General features: G+C 41.5%; 1 protein-coding gene across 2 annotated transcripts in view; it reads right to left on the bottom strand.

Moving 5' to 3' along the window:
* CCSER1 (coiled-coil serine rich protein 1) overlaps positions 1-22,919 on the bottom strand; it is a 1,059,536-nt gene that overhangs the window by 850,183 nt on the left and 186,434 nt on the right. For both annotated transcript variants that reach the window (XM_024216934.3, XM_024216935.3), the window contains exon 4: positions 16,513-16,606. In XM_024216934.3, the coding sequence (XP_024072702.2) occupies positions 16,513-16,606 (94 nt within the window). The remainder of the gene's footprint in view (positions 1-16,512; positions 16,607-22,919) is intronic.

The raw sequence follows: 22,919 nt of genomic DNA on the forward strand, positions 1-22,919 counted from the left end.
AAAAGGAGAAATCATCTGTATTATTCACTGTGGGCCAGACAACCATCCCACAGTAAACACGGGAGGGAACCGAGAGACTCCAAACAGCCAAATCCCCTGCTTTCCACTTCCCCTAGAATTCCTCCTCAAAAAACAGTCTTACAGCATGGAGGTGGAAGGGCAGAAAAATTAACACAGTCTCTAGCTATATTAATTATCTGGCAGTTGCCTTAGAAGTTCAAAGGGGAGACATCAAGCCCTCTCCAACCACATAGCCCTCCACAAGATCCAGGCACAGTTGTGACACTTCGGAAGGCAACCGATATCTCCTACCACCACCACGAGCTTCAAGTGTGATACAGTCTCAGGAGCTTTTTGTCAGTAAAGACTGCAGGATTTGGCCCTATATGTAGAGTCGCTATCTAAGAGATTTAATAAGACATTTATTCTTAGCCCCTAACTGATCAACACTCCCTCCCCATATTAAACCAGCCTTGGGTGAAACTCAGGGAGTTCACCACTAAAATTAAGAAAAAAAATGTTCTGGTGCTAATAAAGCACCGCCTCTGCAGGAAGGTTCCTAACAAAAGTTATAAATCATCAAGGTTGCAAAGTAGAGACACCAGGCACTGGGAAATTAGGGAGGATACTAAAAGAGACTCAACAAATGGTAAGATATGCTCTGACCAGCGTTTTTAAGCTGACCATCTGCGCAAACAGACAAGGTCACAACTAAGTTACAATTTGGACATGAAAGATAAAATGTAAAAAGCTTGGGCAGGAAGGAGGACACATAGGTGCCAGTGTATAATTGGTTAAAATTTTTGTTATGTAGGGATGTGGGATAATATGATGTTTAGGAAATTTGAAGGAGGTAGCTAGTTTTACCTATATAATGTAAATGAAAAACAATGCTTTCGGGGACCATTTCCAGACTGCAATTCAGCATCAAGCTGCTAAAACTCTGACCCCTCTGCACGACCAGATGAGTGGGTCCTGCCTGGCCATTGGGTGAAATTTGTCTGTACGTTGGGAGTGGTGAGCATAAGAGATTTGCTTGGTATTCGTATTGTGTGTTGCTAATAAATAGATGTTTAGAGAACAGCTGTGAAAGGCTTTTTCACTGGGAAAAGGTCCTGCAGATCCGTATTGCCCAGAGCCCCATGGGCAGGGCTGTCCCTAGGAGGGGTGCGGGACCCAGGACATAAGTGCCAAATTTCTAATCTGCTGGAGGATCCCCCTGGCTCCACCCAGGCCCCACCCCCACTCCACCCCTTACCTCAAGGCCCCACCCCCACCCTGCTTCTTTCCACCCCGCCCTTTCCTGCCCCCACCTCTTCCCCGCCCAGTTCCACACCCTCCCCCAAGCACACTGTGCCCTCGCTCCTCTCCCCCTCCCCCCCCACACGCCTCCTTACACTGCGGGTGAAACATCTGATCCGCGGTAGGCACTGAGAAGGAGGGGGAGGCGCTGATTGGCAGGGCCCACCGGCGGGCAGGAGGTTCTCTTAGGGGGTCTCCTCCCCTTCCCACTGCCCGCCTACTGCTCACCTCCCCGTTAGCCTCCTTACCCCAAATGCCCGCCTGCCTCCCGCTTCACCTCCCCGCCCACCTCCTGAGGGGCCCCCTAAAGCACAGGGCTGTCACCCCGATTCACCTTACCCTAGGGACGGTTCTGCCCGCAGGTACTAAAATTGACCAGGTTTCTCCCTGAGCCCCGTGGGAAAGGATAGGTGCTTTACACCCTGAGAACTCAGTAGGGAAAGGGTAGGGGTGCCTACATTGACCAGGTCACGCCCTGAGCCCTCGGGTAGGGTATAGGCAGGGAGCCCTATGCAGGTAACAGTCTCAGGAGATTTTCATCAGTAAGAACTGCAAGATTTGGCTCTGTATGTAAAGACACAATCTATGAGATTAAGAAGACATTTATTCTTAGTACTTAACAAATGAGTATTAAGGTGATGAATATTTTTCCTCTGATAAAATGTGCACATTTTTTGTTTGTTTGTTTTTAAAGATGATGTGGAAAAATTTGGCACACTGGCTCATAATGAATAATGACAAAATCTAAAAGAAACTCTTAAAGATGACAATCAGCCTAAGGTACTTATATGTAAGACTGCAATTTAGCTCATGACCTTTCCGTGAGAAAATCTTAGCCCTATATGTTCCCAATTACTGTAGCATCCGAGTGCCTCCCAATCTTTAGTGAAAGACCCCTGTGAGGTAGGAAAGACCGACTATCCCTATTTACAGATGTGGAACTGAAGCACACACAGGTCACACATGAAGTCTGTAGCAGAGCAGGGAATTTAACCCAGGTCTCCCAGGCCTTAGGCCAGTGTCCTCCTTATCAGCTCCTAATATTGGTGTTAAAAAAAGAAAAGAAAGAGGGGTCACAAATTTACCACATTCCACCACCAACCCGCATTCCAAATGGAGCAAAGCGCTGGCCAGATCTGTTGGGAGGACTGTACCAGCAACAAGCAAGGGTAATTGTTTTGCCATGAACTGAGACTGACTGTTCTGAAGACTAAATGTAGGTTCCTGGTGATAATTTTATGTTCACTTTAACTTCTCTGGTCATGCTCGAAAGCAACTGAGAACCAAAAGCAGACTCTTCACTGTCTGATTAAGTAATCAGAGCATTTCCATTTTGACAAAAGGACCATCTCAGACCGTGTAAATCCTCAAGATGGGAAAGACACAAAAAAATAGCACCTGGCACACTATTAAAACTTTATTGTCCAAAAAATTGAAAACTGTATGCAATTGTTTTAAATGAATATGGGTATGTCTTAATGTGTTGTAATGATGGCAATGTTCATGATTGCTTCTTTTTTCCCTGCCCCAGGACACACTTGGAAAGGATATGTTTTATCTCATTGTGTTTTTCTTTTGCTGTATTATTTAAATGCCTGCACATTCTAGACCTCCCCAGAAGGAAGCAAAAAAGCACTTGCTTAATTTAATTTCTATATTGGTTCTTTTAGTAAGTGACAGCTGATGATATCAGCATTAGTTAAGCAGCTGTATCAAAGTATTACCACATAGGCATGAAATATTGTATTGAGACATGTTTTTGTTTTTAATTAGTCCAGGAGAACCACAGCAAATGCTTCTCCTTTGCTGTATTCTCTCATGACCCTGGACTGTGATTTCTGCCTTTGTAGTCTGTTTATAAGGCAAAAAAAGTGTTTGGTGTCTAGATAATTGGTCTGATTTTCAGAGGTGCTGAGCATGCAATCACTCCCAATGAAGAGAATGGGATTTGCACATGATCAGCACCTCTGAAAGTCAAATCAGTTACTTGGGAACCTAAGTTGCACCCATATTTGAAATGTCTGGTCAGGCTCTTAATATTTTGATTTCCCTTCCCCCTTCAAAATAAAAGAAACTAGAATATACTGCTTGCTGAAATAGCAAGCTTAAGAAACTCAAGTCCTCTCTTTCCCCACAGAACAGGGACAGCGCATGTAATGGCAAGGAAAATTTCTCGACACCATCTTACATGTGCGTTAAGCCTGACCTACAGGAAGCATCTCTAAGGTGTGGAGTGAGTGTCCATCTCTCCTGTAGTTCAGTCTCTATACACATTAATTACTCAGCTTCTTTGCTGAGATGGACAACAAGAATTCCAGGATAATGTCAAATTGGTGGTGTTTTTGTGATGTGGACTTCTGTCAGTTGGGAACTAGACTGAATGTACCCAGTTGATTTTATATAGGCTACTGAACAAAGACTACACCTTTAGTTCACGCTTAGTTTTGTTAAAGTACTTACACGTGGTACATAAGTTATTGTACTACTTACAATATACTGCAAATATAATCTTTTTTCTGTAAGATTCCAGTCACTCACCTCCATTCAATTCCACTCTAACACAACAATATCTTAAAAATACTGCAGATGTGGTACCAACCTTGTAAGGTTTTTTTACATTTCCATTAGCCAATGGTTTGAGTCTTGTAACATCATTTCCACCAAACATAAATATGCAGTTTTAGAGCATCATTTGGCATCTGGAACATCACTGACTCCTTCATTGAAAAGCCCACAAGATTACTTCCCTGGGTATCTGGTGTTCTTTAAGAAGCTGCGTACATCATAGTTAAAAGAAGTTTAGGAAATGACAACTTTTATTTATTTCACTGGAGGATTTAAGTTATTCTCTTACTGTGTCAGATTCATTCTATTAGGCTTCAGGGGGAAATGTCCAGACCCAGTAAAATGATGTTCAGGAGATTTGAAAAACCTTCGTTTCTAGCCTTTTCCAGTTTTTGGAGAAACTCATTTAATCACAAATCACAGCTTACAAAACAACCCATGCTTCCAAACCACATAGAAATTTAAATAATAGGATTGTAAGGCCTGAAACTGGTTTACTCTGAATTTAAACTAATTGTACTGCTCCATCGTTTTAACAAGAGGCTCTCTTGTTGAAGAACAAGTATATAAACTATTGCATAAAGTAATAAAAATAAATAAGAATAACGATTCAATAGTTCCTGTTTTCTTCTTAATTTTTGCTAGGATATCTGTATTATGACATACATGCAGCAAAGTCACGTGTTTGACTTATTTCATGCTCATTATTATTTGTATTATGGTAGCACTAGGAGCCTTAGTTTTGAACCAGGATGCCATTGTTCTAGACACTAAGTAATATGAGCATCCGATTATTAGCAGTGGCATGGTATTCTTTGTTAATTTAGCTACATGGGTCTATTTTGTTCTGAAACTTATAGATCTAAATGTGGATTGGGAATCTCAACTATAAAACTAAACTGATGCTGCTCATGTTTAATTCTGATGTTTCATGTATGCAAATCTATATGGAGGAGGGAAGAGATCTTCAAAGGCACAAATGCAAGTTTAGTTGCCCAATTCCCATTGAAAATCCAAGTAAGCCTACAGATGCTATACACAAAGACATAACCAACTGCAAGAAGCGACACACTTGGAAATAAAAACATGAGTGAGCTAAAATATTTAAATTCCCAGCAGATTATCACTGATTAGTCGTGGTGCCCAAATTGTATATAGTAAGAATGTTTTTTTCCCATTTTGTATGTTAAACCAAACTCCGGTTTAATGGTTTTCTGAACTGAAAGAAAGTTATCCACCAAACACCCCATAAGACACCCAAATACAACTTCTCTCTAAGTAGGTCTGCTTCCTAGGAATTCCCATCATTTTATTCTGAGGACCATCATTTTGTCCTATAACAGTTTCACTCTCCTCCTGCAAGACTTCCATTTGGTGCATTTTCATTCCAACTGAAAGTGCATGCAAACAGCCAACCTTTGTGCCAAAGCCACTGCTGCTTCAGGTCTTGGCTCTTCTCCACAGCCTAATTTACAACATGACCTAACCTCAATTTGCCTGAAGCTTGCAACACTCAAGGATACCCTGTATTCTCCCACACTTAGGGCCAGATCTTCAATTGGCGCACAGTAGAACTCTTGACTTCAATGCAGCTATGCCAATTTACACTAGATACGGATCTGGCCCTCACTCTTCTATAACTGCAACATGCCCTACAGAGCAGGCTCCTATTTTCCCTCGTTATGACTTTCTGAATATGTATTGTATTCAGAAACAAGTATTTTTATCCATATGCAGTTTGTGTCTACCTGTCTCAAACAAACACGATGTTGTCTTACACCCATTATTGATCATTCCAGCCCCCATCCATAGTTTTGCTACTGTAACCTTTGATTTTTGTGTTCCTAATTAGCCATTTAAAAATAAGGAATAAAACAAAACTGAATTCTTTAATGTTTGAGCCTGCAGGGCAGCTACGGATAACGTAATTTACTGGAGGACTGTGAATAACACGAATGACAAAATTAAAAACTTTATTTAATATTAAATAATTAGTTAAGCAAGCAGTCATTACAATATACACAGCATTTATACTCACATTCTAAGTCTAAATGATGTTTTTGGGGGAGATCAATCCTTGAATTAAGAGAATGGGTATAATCCTTTCTCTAACAATACCTTGATGGTGGATGGGTGCACCTATCTAAAATCAGCATATTGATTTTTAAAATCAATTATAATAATGCCCCTCTAACAGGGTCGGCACTTGCCTCTCATGAGCAGCCCCTCCCCGTGCTCCCCGATCGAGTGTGTGTGCCTGAAGTCTCTCAGTTTGTGGTGCATTAGATGAAATAGAACAAACTGCTTCCAAGGGGACATATCTTTACCTTCTCCCAGCCCTGGTATGTGGTCATAACCCCAGGGCTTTTAGGCTCAGTCCCTGCTGGGTCCCCACTGCGAGCCAGGAGCTTCTTCTTAGCACTCCTGGTCTTTGGCAGCCCTCCCTGAGCTCAGCCCTACCCGCACTGAGCTGTCCATGGTCCTGCTGCTCTTCCCAGCCAGCCAGGAACAGGGTGCTCTCTCTTGCAGCTCCAGGCAGCAACTGACTGACTCTGTCTCTGCTACTCCTTTTTATGTAGCCCTCCGGGCCACTGATTGGCCACTCCTGCAGCCCTTCTGATTGGCTGTTTCCCCTGCAGCCACACTAGGCCACTTGAAGGACTTCTCTTCTGCTCCTCTCTGGGACTGAGTGTGGCAGGACCCTGAGGTCTCCAGCAGTGGGAGGTCTTCACCCAGTCACAGTCCCTTAATTAGCATTAATTAATCCACCTTTTTAACCGTAATTAAACATTTTCTACTTTCTCACTGCCTGTTTAACATTAAACTAATCTTTCATTAACACCTGCTTAAATGTCATACCAATAACTATCAATACAAATAGCATTTTCCAAAACATTAACATTTTGTTTAGAACACTTGTAAAAACCAACTAGGACCAAAACATGTTTACAATGTGACCTGGGATTATAGCCTAATTTATCTTCAATTTGCCTCTGAATTGTCTTATATCACTTTACTCATATTTTGCCAGGCATCACTTGATAATTGTCAAGCCTATTTTTAGGAAATAGATTTTGGGCCTACTTACATTTCAACACATTTCCATATAAATACAGTTAAGCATTATCTTTATAGGCTACACTACCCAGCAGTTGTTCTTTATATTTATCCTTGTGTGAGGGCTGGTTCTATATTCAAAACCAATGGGGTTCCGTCTCAGCTGAGCTGTGCTACTACCCATTAAAAATTAATAACAAAAATTACTACCTTTAATTAATAGGCACAGGAGGAGCTCCTAATTCATTGCAGAATTTCCACACTTCTTGTTCATCAAATTCAAAATAATTTAGCAACTACCTAATTAATTCCTAATTGACATCACTGGGCCATTACACCAACATTTTCATTTGGCTGAGTATCAACAGATATTGGCCTAAGGCCTATCAGGCTTTCAAAAACTTGATAAGCCCATCTAATACAACTTTCACTTTTTAACATAATGCAAACAAATACACTGGATTGTTCTTATTACAGGGGTTGATAATTGTGAATTTGAATATCTTATTAAAAGAAGTGAAAGAGATCAGAGTCTGGTATGACACTTTTAATTTGCCATTCAAAAAATAATTAAATCTTTTATCCAAATGAAAAGCAGAAGCTATATTCTATCCTGCCCTAGAGAATTTATAATATCCCATTTTTTAAAAAAGATCTGGCTATTAAGGAGAAACAAATGTCTGTTTTCTGATACAATGTTACAACCCAAAACACTACATTTCTGATCCTACCAATACGCACGGAATGGGCATGGGTTGGGGAATATCAATATGACAAATATGGGAGAAGGTCTGAAGTTTGGCATTATTACTGGACAGCTAAGGGGGTCCCTCTTTTTGAAGTTCTTGGGATCGGGTATAACCTGCCCCTTTGTTTGGAAAATGCTGAAGGAAGTGGGAGGGAAGTGGGCTACCTTCCCCTGGACGCCTGTAATCAAACCCTTCAGTTTGAGGTCAGAAATGGAACCCTTTACCCTTTAAATACCCCTGAGAACGCCCAACCCCCCCCCTTGTCTCCTGCACATGGCCTTTACTGTGAAACCAACAGGCATTCGTTATCAAGGGCAGTGGTTTCCCTCATTCCTCCCGTTAGGCCCCATAAATAAGATACATATGTATTATATGGATATTTACTCTGGCATTCTGTTGCCCCACACATCCCTTGAAAGGATGTCTGGATGCCCGGAGTCCATGGGATCACTTGCAAGTTTCACAGCTAACATATTTGGGTTACGTATTGTGGGGACATTTTAAACAATATCCATGCCCTAGGAGACTTAAATGTTTCCCATTGGAGGTGCCAGGACTGCCTAGTGAGTAAGTCCTGGCGCTGGGATGAATGGGTGACCTGGCGCCATCGAGTTGCGGTAATACCCTTACCCTCTATTTAGAGACCCCTGGCTTGTATTTTATCTGTGGCCACAGTGTCTACAAAGCTCTCCCTCCAGGTTGGCAAGGTCGGTGTGGTGTGGCCCGGGTGTTACCAGATGTCCAAGTAAACGACACATTGGATTCCAGCCAGATCCTCAACCTGGGCAGCTATTCCCATAAGTTTTTCACACACACACCCCCATAAGGACTCGAGCGAAACGCGCCAACAATCCCCTAGTAGTCAGGCAATCAGGGTTTCACTCCTTTGTTCGTGTGCTCATTCCTGGGTTGGGGGTAGCCGAGCTAGAAAAAGCAGTGGTAAATATTTCTGCAGAACTAGAAAAAATAGCTAATGCATCAATAAACGCTTTCCAGAAGTTGAAACAGGAGATTGATGAGGTGGCAGAAACAGCTTTGCAAAATAGACGTGTGTTAGATGCTATGAATGCTGAATTAGGCGGGGCTTGTGCTCGTATCAGGGAAAAATGTTGTTTCTATGTTAATCATTCTGGCTTAATTGAGCAGGATTTACAAGCCATTAAAAATGCTGCTGTTGTTTTCCATGCTGTATCTCTTGATCACACCTTTAGTTTTGAGGACCTCCTTCCAGACCTTGGGTCATGGTTTACGGGGCTCTTTCGAACAATTGTTAAATGGATTCTTTTCTTTCTATGTGTTATTTGGATAATGATACAATGGGCCAAATGCCTATGTAATGCTATGATCAAAAGCTCTGCTGTCCATAAGAAAACCCAGTATCTGTCCCTCCAGCTTGATCGCAAATTGCGTAACGGGCCTGACAATTTTTAAGCTTGTCAGGCCTGAAGGGGGAACTGTGAAAGTTACTAGTGATCCCCCCCCCCCCTTAACAGTTAGCAGCCGTTATGTCAACCAACGGCCATTAGGGGGAAGCAGACACCTAAAGGACACAGTAGCCTGAACTTTTCAACTGTCTTCCCTCTCAAGGCCTTAAGGTAGTTGGAGCTGGTCCCAAGCCGGTTTTCACTGACCAGATAGCAAAAGCACGGGTCTGACAACCACCAATCAAGTGTTAACACGGCAAGGACCTTTGTCTGAATGTGTATAAAGGTTCTGTAAAATGTGTGTAAGACAGAGTCTTTGTACCAAAGTGCAAGGCTCTCCTTTCTTCTGCAGAATAAAGCAACTCTTCCTTATCCCTGTCTGGCTGTTATTGGTTCTCAGCTAGGTGGACCCGATATTTCAGTGACATAGCTACAGCATCACATTGTTAAACTTTAAACCAAAAAATAAAAAATGGACCTATTTACTCTTATTTTTCACACAGAAAGAATAAAAAAAATCAGTGCCATATCTTAACATAAATATTTGTACATCATAAGTTGATATATCTAATAATCCCTTCCAGTCAAAATATATCTACATATAGCACATACCAAAAAATCCCACTAAAAAATATAAAACCAGAACGATTGTTCCTATCTCATCTCTTCTTCTCTTGACAATCTTGGATTGTAAACTCTTCAGGAGAGGGAACATGTCTTACTCTAGGTTTAGAGAATATCTTGGGAATTAACAGTGCTAGAAACATTAAGTCTAGTATATTATTGTAAACTTTTAATAGCAGCTTCAAAAGATATTTAAGCCCTGGCAGCCTAAAAGACAATATATTTTTAATGGGGAACAGTTAATAGGGAGGTGCCACATAACCTCACCTAGTCCATTAAAAAAGTACCTTCTCTGATCTGCGTAAACAGTTTCTATACTGTACTTTCAAGAAGGATGACCACTACCTTAACTATGTTGATTTTGGCTTCTAGAGCTTGTCATGCCACCTCACAGGTCTCTACTAACTGTGACTAACTTATTAAGGATTTATGCACTACAGGATCATAATCCTCATCACACTGTACCAGTTGGATCAGTGATCCATCAAGGCTGGTCTCCTACACTCTGCCAGTTACCAGTATATTTAGCGCTTTATTATGGTGATGCCCACTTCCCCCTTTACTCTACTAGCTAGCTAGCGAACATCATCAGTGCTAAATATTATTATTTCTACTATTACTACTACATGGGGGGAGAAGAGAGAAAATACTTCCTGACCCCTGCAGCAATCAGTTCATGCACTGAACCATGGAATTTGATCCTTAGCTGCAGCAGGCAAGTGTTCTGAACATGAACAAAGCAGCATCAATTATCTTATATGCTCCATCTCTGCACATAAAGGTTATTTTGGATAGTTAACTGGAAGTGTTAAATTCTTTAAAAGCTTTTATTTAGAATATAGGGTCAAAGGGCCAGATCCTCAGCTACTAAAAATTGGCACTGTTTTGCTGATTTAAACCAGCTACACCAGTTTACACCAGCTGAGGATCTGATCAAAAATGGTCAAACTTGGTTGTTTAAAAGCAGCCACTTAAATCCATATTTAGGTACCGAAATAAGGAGTCTGATTTTCAGAGATGCTGAGCACCTGCAGCTTCAACTTAAGCACCTAGAAATGAATTTGGGTAGCTAAATGTAAGTACCCAATTCTGAACATTTTGGCATCGGTTTTTGACAGGTTCCATCTTATACTAATCAATAGGTTTCAGACTTCTGCATTAGACTGCGACTCACTTCCAGATTTAAATACTTGTGAAACTACACTCTGGCGGCTTTAAATGAGTCCATTCTGTACATTTTTATTTAAAATTGCAGAACTTTTTCCCCTTTTGTGTCTTTTAAGCAGGACCTTCATTGCAAAATTGATTAACATTCCCAGGCTTCTGCAATTTAAAAACATTATAAAATTATTGGGGCAATCAATTTTTTATAAGCAGCTCAGTTTAGAAATGATCATGATTCTGGTCACGTGCAATGTATACAAGTAATTTAAAATCATGACAGAGCTTTAGATTTTTTTTTTTAAAGACCTTCAGCTTGGAAATAGTCATTTTTCTGGGCATGCTTTGTGTCAGCTATTAAAAAATAACTGGGGTACTTTATATTTTTAAGAGCGCTTTTATCTTCTATCCTTCATAAACAAGAAAACAAGGGATACCACACAGAAGAAGGGCCAGTGCTGTTATTATGGAATTTGTTTTTCTAATGGAGGTTATATGAAAATCAATGGGGTATTTGTATTGCTCTGAATATGTTTTTTGCATTGTCTTACTGTCTGAAAACAAGTTTACATCATTTTCCACAAAGTGTATTTATGGGGTGGAATAGGGTGGTAGCCCTTTTAGCACAATAGACTTGATCCTCCTCTCTTCTGTGGGGCTTGCTTCATTGTGAATTATGGAAGACAAGCTCGTGCACTTACTCGCATGTGAGTGTAGCCTGTTTTTCAAAGCTATGTGTTGATTTGCACCACATATCTGATGCAGGATCAAGCCCCAAGTTACCTGAGCTGTAAACATTAACTTATGTTTGAATAATCTTCCAGCATAATTTTCAGGTGTAGAAAATGCCTATTTACAAATAAGTGTGTAAGGGCACGATCCTGCAAAGGGAGCTGCAAATGTGGACCTTAATACCTGAGCAGAACCATGAGAGAATCAGTTGGGAGTAAGGAACTGCAAGCACAAAACCTTCTTCAGGATCTGGGTCCTAGAATCCAAATATGGCATTAACACTGTTACTAAAAAATGTACATTGGAATATTGGAGCCACAGTGAGTACTGGTAGTTTTGCTGTTTGTTTTTGCCTAAAAAAAGGAATTCTCCCCTGGCAATCAGACATATTAACCATTCTGACTATTCTTATTGCAACAAATATTCTATCTACTTTCTACACAATAATTCTTCTTACAACATTCTGTTTTTCTGATGTCCTCCATACTAGGCACCATATTAGAAATCAGTTATATGCTATGGCTGCATGTTGGTTCCTGTGATATGGAGCTAAAAATACCAAAAATACCAACTGTGTACTCACTATTGAGAGCGTAACAAGGTTGGGCCGACTCCTGGGCACCCCCTTGTGGCCAAAGGGGCCTCTGTGACACACTATTTCTCTTTCCACTCTCCAGGGCCCCTTAACAACTAACTGCACATGAGCTTCTCTCTGGTTAATACCAGCCCTGCCTGGGGCCAGTTTAACAACAGAAATAGCTCTTAACGTTCCTCTGGATCCCAAAATAAAGTCCATCAGCACAAAAAAATCACAGCTGGAGCTCTTTTTCCTCACAGCCCGTCTTCCCTGCTCTTCCTAGCTGAAGTTAAACTTTTAGGCCCAAACTCCATCCAGGTTTCCCCACTGGAGCCTCGCTGTCTGGTCTCCTCTCATCTCCAACACCCTTGGTCTCTAGATCTTCGCTGCAGGAGCCCTTCATACTGTCTGTAGTCTCTCTACAATTTTCTGAGGTTCTCCCCTTCTTTGCAGCCTCCTGCTGCTCTTTGTAGAACTATCATCTTGATCTCTGAGCCAGTGACTCATTTTGTAATCAGGATTGGCTAGCTGCAGCCCTTCTGACCCTTGTAACAGGGAGGCTGATCCCAAGAGAAACTTTTAGATTAGAGAGAGAGCATTACAGTGCAGGGAAATGCTCACAAGAAAGTTTAATTTTGTTAAAGAATATGCTCATTCAAATCATCCACGACTCACTGTGGTGCATACTCTATACTTTTGATGAGAGGTAATTGAATCAGAAGTTCCACTTGCAAAATAAGGCACATTAATCAAATTCTCACTGAGGTACTACACAGCTAACGAATCAAACACCATCTCTACAACATCTGGATTCTAACATTTTGGATGATTCCAAGAAGACATCTAAAAATTACAAACTATAGTAGTACTAGGGCCCTATTTGAAATATCAACTAATTTATGTTTAGCAAATTGCAGGTAATAAACTGTAATTTTTAAAAAGACCAATTCCTATTTGTAATACCTCTTCTCTTATAACTATTAATTTGACTAGAACTCAGGGACCAGTGTAGTGGTCCCTCGCTCTCCAGTAGGTCTGGAAGTCATTCTGCCTCATTGTAGGGGCAATAGTCTTCAGGCTCAGGCCGCCCGGGCAGGGTTCGTCTAACAAAAGCAACCACACAACAATAGTCCAGGCTCCTGTCCCCACCCTTGGGTGGGGGCACTCTGACCTAGTCTTTAGCCTACAGCCCACTCAGCTGGGGCTGACACCAATTAACAGTCTGAGGCCCCTGCCCTCGGGCGGGGCTGGGCTAGTAGAAGCCTATCGCCTATGCCTCCAGGTCGAGGCAGCCAGCAAATATACAGAGTCTGTAGCCCTAGCTAGCCCTTTGGGTGGGGCAGAGCAGGGAGCAGGCTTTAGGCTCAGGCAGCCAGCAAACCCATACAGTCTCGGGAGTCAGGTAGGGGTGAGCACCCCACACAGTCTCGGGGGCTCCAAAAGGGATTGAGCACCCAGCAGGCAGTCTAGGGTGCTGACAGGGATGTTCGGGAAGCACAGGCTTCCTGGCCTAAGGTGAGGAGTCTGCCACCCTGGGGTTTGGGGGGCAGGTGATGCAGGCCCACCCTACTCCACCGTGTCCCAGCCCAGGGCCCTAGCAGTGGCAGAGAGGTCTGCCCCTGGGCCAGTGGGGATCCAGCTGCAACACACCAACCTAGAAGTGGTCAGCCCTGTAGCCAGCTAGTCGTCGGCTGCCCCTGGGCTACTTCCTACCTCCCCAGGGTTTGGTACCTGGGTATCCACCAGTCCTTGGGCTCCTCTGGGTAGACAGCCGACGGTAGTCCCGGTAACCCCTCATCTGGGTCTGTCTCCACCGGGGGCAAGGTGTGGCAGAGCATAGATTCAGCTCCTGGGCGCCGCAGCAGGTGTCTGTCTAGTCTGCTGGTTCCCACTCAACTGACCTGCAGGGCCCTCCCTTTATACTTCCTGTCCCGCCCCAGTCCTTCTAGCGAGGGGAGGGCGGGGTGAGTTCGGCTTCGCCCACCAAGGGGAGTGTAGTGGTCCCTCGCACTCCAGTCCAGAGGGAGGCCACTCTGCCTCACTACACCGGCCAACAGAAATTTTGGAATTCTCTCAGCAGACCATTGTGGCTCCCAGCTTCAAAACTCATAGCAGTCAAAGTCAGACTAGCAGCTGTTTTTAATTTTACTATTTAAGGCTGCAAAAGCAGCAGTTTTTTTAGGATCAGAGTTTCCCTTTTCAGAATTTCAATGAAGTGGACAATAACTTGACAATTTCACAGGAGAATAAATATGATCTTCCGGTTACTTTTTAGTGAGTTTTAACGCACAGGAATTTAATCCAGTAAATCCAAGGAAGGAATAAAAGCATAATTGTTCTGATTTCTTAAAGTGTTAAAAGGTAAGGTTTGTTATTTTAACATTTAGAGTTAAGTAGATAGACCACCTTCAACCAACACCTATTCACAGAGAGATGTCTTCCTATAACCGGGGTGGCCAACCTGTGGCTCCGGAGCCGCATGCAGCTCTTCAGAGGTTAATATGCGGCTCCTTGCATAGGTGCTGATTCCGGGGCTGGAGCTACAGATGCCAACTTTCCAATGTGCCAGGTGGTGCTCACTGCTCAACCCCCTCCCCCGCCTCTGCCCCCACTCTATCCCTTTCCCCAAGGCCCCTGCCCCTTCCCCCGAGCCTGCCATGCCCTCACTTCTCCCCCCTCATCCCCAGAGCCTCCTGCACATGCGAAACAACTGACTGCGGCAGGCGGGAGGCACTGACAGGCGGGGCTGCCGGTGGGTGGGAGGCGCTGGGGGATGGAGGGCGGGAGCTGATGGGGGGCTGCTGACATACTACTGTGGCTCTTTGGCAACGTACACTGGTAAATTCTGGCTCCTTCTCAGGCTCAAGTTGGCCACCCCTGCTATAACCAGTTTGTGGCATTGTTAATTTGCTGTTTATATAGGACTCTGTCCATGTTTACCCAGTTCGGCTCATCCTCCCTCCACTCAGTAAGATAGTGCAAGTAGGACATGTACTGCTGGTACTGCCGTTCCATATGCATGTCCTCTGGCTACTCTGCTTCCTATTGAGACACTATGGAATAGCTACTCAGTCTTTCCCCATAATGAAGTGATGCAAACAGCGTTAGCAGCATGTTAAGCGTCTTGCACACATATTTTATCCAACTGTGTTGCAGAAAAACACCATGCGAACACAGTTCAACCAATTTTATTGTTACTAGGTCAGATAGTGTGTCATGAACAGCTACAAAACACAGCTCTACTTGTTGCAAGGAGTAAATCTCATATGCATTATGGGCTGACCCAAAGGCCCTTGGAAGTCAATGGGACTCTGTCCATTGACTTAAATCAGGTTTCAATTAAGTCATTTAGGCCCAGATTTCCAAGGGTATTTAAGTGTTGCTGTGCTCAGAATTGTAATGCCTAACTGATTTAGGAGCCTAAGCCTCATTTTTTAAAGGATTTAGATGCTTCAGAAGATTTAGTCTTTTGAAAATGAGACAGGCAATACTGAGTGCAGCAACTCCTAAATGCCTTTAAAAATCTGGGCCTAAATGACTTAATTTCAAAGCTCAGTGAATGCTGAATTCCGCTCTGTGAGGTGCCAGTACATATCAAGATCTCATTTATTCCTGTTACAACATGGCTCTGAAAACAATCTGAGTTGACTGTGGTTACAAGCATTAGTGTTTGTTAGTTGCCCACCATCAACAGCTTTGGTCATTTGGTATTAATTCAGATTACACAGTATAACTAAAAGTAAAAGAGAAGATCAAATTGCACATAAAAACAAGTAGTGAGAGAAGTTCATATTCTTTGTAGCTATATTAGTAAACATTAATTGAAAGTAAGTGTGACAAAGGGTTAAGCACCATGCTAAGACATATTCTAACACACACACAAAAAACAGGCTCACTAATATCTGCGGTGGCCTTTTGGTGGCTCCGCGGTAGGCACTAGTCATTTTAACCATCTGGAAAACCAAATGATTCTGTCCTTGATGCTGTGCAATTGGGATTCTTTTGCATCTGTAAAAATTGCCTCAGTGTGATAATTGGCCGTATGAAGTGATCCATAGTAAAACGGCTTGATCTCCAAGTAATGACAGCATCTCAAATGATGTTAAGCAAGGAATCAGCAACTGAAGTGTAAAGAACATGATATCCTGCATGCCAGTTCCCAAAGGCAATTAGAACCATTAAGCTGCTAACTGCATTATCCTCTCCCCCCTACCCCAATTAATTTTTATTACTTCTAAGTAAGTGCACTTAATTTTTTCCTTTATGTTACATTACATACATAATATTCAAGTTGTAAATATCCAATGTTTGTATGACTTACCAGAACGATGGTGATGCTGCTCTTCTAGGAATTCCAAATCAAGCATGAGGTCATCTTCATCCAACTCACAGGAACCCAAGTTATTCAGAACATCCTGTATATGAAAGCAAAGCAAGCATTCAGAAAGATCAGCCATCAACACTGAACCAGAGTATTGGGAGCTCTCAAACTTAGGTGATGCATCAATGATTAGATTCAAAAATTAACAACAGGAAAGCTCTTTGAATTAATAGTTTCTGCAATACTGTGTACAACTTCAAACTACCTTCACTTTTAAGTTGTAGCAATGGTGAAACTGAGAAATTAAGTACACTGCAGAATGTCTTATGCTAGCTTCCCCCACCCCCTTGTGATAAGGCACACATTCATACAACCATCGATGACCAGTTTTTGATACACCTCCACATGCTGAGTCCTTCCCACATGCACCTTACTTAAATAGCCCTATTGACATCAGCAGGATTATTTGTGGAGAAAGGTGCTACTCAGCATGAGTAAGGGGATCAGAGCCTGGCCCACAGACTGGATAAGCACAATAGGCCAAATTCTGCTCTCATTTAAATCCAGAGGGCCAGATTATCTCACCTGCACTCATGTATCTTACTCCACAGGTTATCTGCGTGAAATTAACAGAGCTATGCCTGGAGGAAAAATATTAAAATCTGGCCCCAGTTTAGCAGAATAAAAATTGCCCCTATGGCTGAACTGAGCTACAGAAAAATTAAATGAACTAATAACCTAAGTAAAAATTTATTTGCCACTTCCTTTTGGCACTTTTCTTACAGGATCATGAGTATTTATATTTACATCAAAAATGTGACTATTGCTATCTGTAAAATTATGATTTTGTTCTTGTAATGTCTTCTCACAGGAATATATTTTCTGTGTTTCTGCAAAACTAAAGGTGAAACATAAACAAAACAGTAGTTTTATCTCTAATTTAAATTAGGACTACATGCTTTGTTTTTCATACCAACAATCAATATATATTTATTGCCTATTCATATAAGATATAAATATTGGGAAACTTAGGATAAAAAAGGAATTTGGGCAGAACCAAACTACTCACAAACTGGTAAATATTTTTGTGGGTGGGCAAAGACCAGCTGAGAAAGTCAGGATCTGGGATTTGGTTACTTCATTTCCCTTAGTTATTGTTTTCTTTCCAGATTTTCATATTGATTTTTGTTGTATGTTTCAACTACAACTGGATACTCAGGGTTTGTGAGACACAACACTTTTGGAAGTCATCAAAGTGAAAACCAAATTTGGGAAGTAAGACATAATAGCGCAATTTGTTGACATCATGCTTCTGCCCCCAACACTCATCTCCATGTAGTTCAACTAAAGAACCAGTTTCCGAGAAGATAAAAGGACTGTGGATCAAGTCCTGAAGGGACATCCGCACCCATGTAAATCTTAAATGTACTGCCTAGAAGGCCTCCAAAATGTGTCTCTACCATTTAGAAAGAGGCAAAGTGAACATGCTGGTGGTGTAGCCAGTGGATAGCCAGACAATTCATATTCACTTGTGTGGACTCCAGTTGGAGAGGTACAGTTTGCGTTGTTTGATATTCTGCTGTTCCCATTCCCCACGTCAGCCAACTGTGGGATATTAAGGTTAGAGGCAAATCGCTGAAATTAGCCACTCCCAGAATCACCTGAAATGTTGCTTAAAAACATAGTGAATAATCTTGCATTTTGTCTCTGTGTATTTAATCTTGCATGTCATTATTTACAATGAGAAGTATATGGGGGAAGCAGAGTGATTTAAAAAAAGGAGAAAAAAGGTGATCTAATATACGTTCAACTCCAGGCACTATTACATTCAGTATGACTAGGATAAAGCCAGACCATTCAGTTACTTGTTTAGTTGATAATACATTCTTCTAAATGAAGACAACATATACATTTTTGCAAGAAGTGCCATATTAGTGAATCGACACCAGACAACATAATAGGCCCAATTCTGCAGTTCTTTTTTAGTCCATGCTCAGACTAAACTCCCACTGAGGTCAACAGCAACTGTACTAGTCTCTGAAGCACTGCAGTACTAGGTCCAATGTGTTTGCAATATGGGCCCAATCTAAAGTGCATTGAAGTCAATGGATAGACTCACACTGACTTCAATAGGCTTTGGTTCAGGCCCTATTCTCCTTAGGAATGTCACATTGTTATTCTAGTGCACCAGCTCATTCATCATAAGGCTAAATGTCATACAGTAGAGATCAATGTACTTTATAATAGACAGAGCAAAATAAATACAGAGAAATACATACACACAGAAGATTGGCCCAGGCACTTGATGACTTCAATGGCAAATCATTAGAGACACAATGTGCGTGAGGTAATCTTTTACTGGACCAACCTCTCCCAGTGAGAGAGAGAGAGGCTTTTGAGCTTACACGGAGCTCTTCTTCAGGTCTAGTAAATGTACTCAGTATGTCACAGCTAAATACAAAGTTAAATAGATTGTTTAGCATAAGTAGTTAACAAATATTTCAAGGGACCATTCAAGGTGAAGTGACCCATTCACTTCTCCAGTCATTATGGGGAAAGAGGGAGGGAAAAAGCTGGGGTGAGGGAGGTAGTGGGTTATAGACTGTTGTAATAAGCCATAAATCCAATGTATCTATCCAGTCCCTAATTTTTAGTGTCTACCAAAGTTATGAATTTAAGCTTCCAGGCTCATCTTTTGAAGATGTTGTACAGGTTTCCTTTGAGGATTAGAACAGAGGTCAGATATAGAGTGATCACTTTGAGAAAATTATTCATCCACAGGTGAAATAGATTTTTTGGCTTATCATTTTTCTGTGTAGGTTCATTCGATAGCAGGGTGATTGTCTTGTTTCACAGTTGTTATTGGGGCATTTAGTGCACTGGAAGAGATACACCACAAGTTGTGATAGCATGCGTAGGTCCCCGGGATCTTGAAAGATGTGTTGTGTGGAGTGCTGATCATTGTAGCTGTGGAAATACATCTACAGGTTTCACATCTGTTGTCCTGGTCTGTGGGGAGCTTGCTTCTGATCATGAGCTTGAAGACGCTGGGGATCGTTTGAAGGCCAAAAGAGCAGGCTCAGGAAAGATTTCTTTCAGGATGGTTCCCTGTCAAATATGTGTGATAATTGTTTCATGAAACTCTGTGTGGTTCCAGTGCAGGGTGATAAGTGACAACTAGGGGTATGTGGTTGGAGTGGGTTTGATATCTCTATTGAATCAGGCTCTCTTGGGGTATTTGAGTGGCCTGTTCCATGATGCCATCTTCTTTTCTAGTGGAGTGTCCTTGTTTGGTGAAGGTCTCTTTAAGTTTGTTAAGGTGTGTATCACGGACTTTCTCCTCTGAGCATATTCTGGGGTATCTGAGTGCCAGGCTGTAGATAACAGATTTCTTCTTGATGTGTTTGGAGTGGTTACTAGATCCGTGAAGGTAGGTGTAATGATCCGTGTGTTTCTTGTATATCTGTCGGTAGGGTTTCATTGTTTAAGCTGATTGTGGTGTCCAGGAAGTTTATACTAATGTGGGAATGGTGCAGAGAGAGTTTAATGGAAGGGTGGTGGTTGCTGAAGTTGTGGTGGAAACTATGAGGGAGTTTAGGTCATCCGTCAAGAGAATGAAAAGATCATCATTGTATCTCAGGTATATAATTGGTTTCGTGGTGCATTTGTCCAGAAATTCTTCTTCAAGGTGGCCCATGAAGAGATTGGCATATTGGGGAGCTGTCCATGGCTGTTCCCATGGTTTGTTGTTGCACATAAAATTGTTATGGGTGAGGATGAAATAGATGAGTTTGGCAACGTGTTTGGGGTGGGTATCTGAGGGTTGTCCATTATCTTGTAAATACTTGAGGCCCGCAGCAATGCCATCATTGTGAAGGATGTTGGTGTATAGGGAGGTGACAATGATAATGTTGAGGGAGAATGACAATGTTGTGGAGTTTCTGGAGGAAGTCTGTTGTGTCCTGGAGGAAGCTGGCCCTTTGTCCGGTGAGTGGTTTGAGGATGGTTTCTCCGAGTCCCGATATTCCTTCAGTAAGAGTGCTGTGGCCAGATATGATAGGTTTGCAATAATTATTTCACTATTTATGTTACTTCTAATCATTTCACAGTACTCTTTCTCCACCATATATTGCTTCTCTCATTCCCAGCACAGACAAGATCCTTACACGCAAATCAGTCCTTTAAACTCTATTAGGCATTATCTTCTAGAAACATTGTACCTGTAGTACAAGGACTTCTGCCTCCCTCTCCCTATAGTGGTCATTCGCAGCAGCCACAATTATCAGCCCACTTCGTCGGCTGAGATCAGAAGCCAATTGTTAATGCTGTACCTACATTTACAGATCCCAGGGGTTTAAAGTGACAACAGAGGAGTACAGAAACCTTCACTTAATCAAGAATAGGTATTGTACAGAAGGAAAATAAATATCATGCAACCATTACAATTACCTGAAACAGAAGAACATTTTGTTCCCTTTACCTGAATGTTAAATGTTTAACTCAGATGGCTGTTGGGATGTCTGCCTCATAATTACTATTTATTTTTTTCATGCTGACAAATGCAGAATTCATGACATGAGTTTTGTGCTATGCAGTGACAAGCACAAAAATAAAAATAATGAAAAAGCTGTTACATGGATTCACTGTACTATGTTACCTGACCCTTATGTGGACATAAACTCACTCCCAGCCCAAGAACTGTATTGCCACAAACCAGAAAATACTAGCCTAAAAAAATCTTGCACACACTGTTAAATTGAAAGAAAAAAGGAGGAAATATTGTAGCTGATCACAAAACTCTTGATGCTACACATTGTTAACACATTTGAATAGTTGTTGGAGCTCATTAAAAATTCGAGACTCAAAATCCCACTGGAGGTATATAGGCATTTTGCAACACCTAAATAAATTTTAACATCTTTTCCTTATGTACACTTGTGAAAATTTTACCCCCGGACCTTTCAGAAATTCCAGGATCACAAACTGGAATGCATAAAATATTAAAACTGGGCTGTCTACCACTATTATTATTATTATTATTTGCGTTACACGAGGGGCACCAATCAAAGATTACGACCAACTGTGCTAAGTTCTATACTGATACATGATGAAAAGGGAATGTAAATAGAAGTGGGCTGAAGTTCTTTTAGGTACCGTAGTTTGAACATTTTTATCAAAAATGATATTGAAGTTCCCTGTAGCATATCTGCAAGATACAGTGATTCAGTACTGTTCACACACAAAATGTTTTTTTAAATGTTGCAGTAACAAACTTTAAAAGACTACAAGAACAATCCATGCAGTTCTTAAAAAGCATCTTAAAGTATTTAATGACAAAAGCTGGTTAATATATTGTATACGTTAAAAGGAAAAACAACAACAACAATGTATGAACTTGACTAAGCAGTCCAGAATGCATTAGACAAACATCTTAAATCACATAAAATGAGTACACAAGACTACATTCAGATTGTAAACTCAATAATTCCCTAGCCCAAAGACAGCAGCTAATCTGTTGGTGTCCGCAGCAGATATGTTGAGATGGCATTAATACATCCTGAGTATAAAATAAAACATGTGAAATTGCAGCCAGATTCTGCTTCAGACTTTAAAAATGCCCATGTTCCATTTATGGGGGTACCTAGTGAATATATACTATGTGCTAACCTCACATCTCAAAGAGACATTCTGCAGCATCATGGTTTTACTAGCATAATTATATAAAGCCAAAGTCATGCATAATGGAAAACGGAGCACAGGATCATCATAGTTTATGGCTGAGAAGTAAATGCAGCACTAAAAGAGTGAACTTTTACAAAACAAATATTCATAACTGCAGCTAGTATATCTGAATATAGAAATTAAACTGGGACATTTAGAACCTAAATCAATTGGGGGCATTTAATTCACACTGGTTTTATACAATCATGTTAAACAAGAGTTCCCAGGATATTAGAAAAACAATGTGGGTGAGGGAATATATTTTATTGGACTAACTTCTGCTGGTGAAAGAGTCAAGCTTTCGAGCTTACACAGAGTTCTTCTTCAGGTCTCTCTCACCAACAGAAGTTGGTCCAATAAAAAGATATCATGCACCCATCTTGTCTCTGTAAGAGTTTGTGACGAGTTCGGTCACAAAGACCCCCTTGGGACTGTTACCTGGTGTGCTGAAACTATCTCTGAGCCCGTTTTCCCTTTCAGCTTGGGACTCCAGAGCCCTGCCTTGTTGACCAGGCACGCTAGTTTGCTGCAACACAGACCCAGGTCTGGTCCGCGCCCCCAAAATTGCAGACTTTAACTGAAAACCACTCCTCAGGTTACCTATCTCCAGTCCCCAGACACCCAGTTCCCAATGGGATCCAAACCCCAAATAAATCCATTTTACTCTGTATAAAGCTTATACAGGG

The sequence above is a fragment of the Terrapene carolina genome, unplaced genomic scaffold, assembly GCF_002925995.2.
Source record: "Terrapene carolina triunguis isolate 2854851 unplaced genomic scaffold, T_m_triunguis-2.0 Scaffold789, whole genome shotgun sequence".
NCBI classification, from domain to species: Eukaryota; Metazoa; Chordata; order Testudines; family Emydidae; genus Terrapene; species Terrapene triunguis.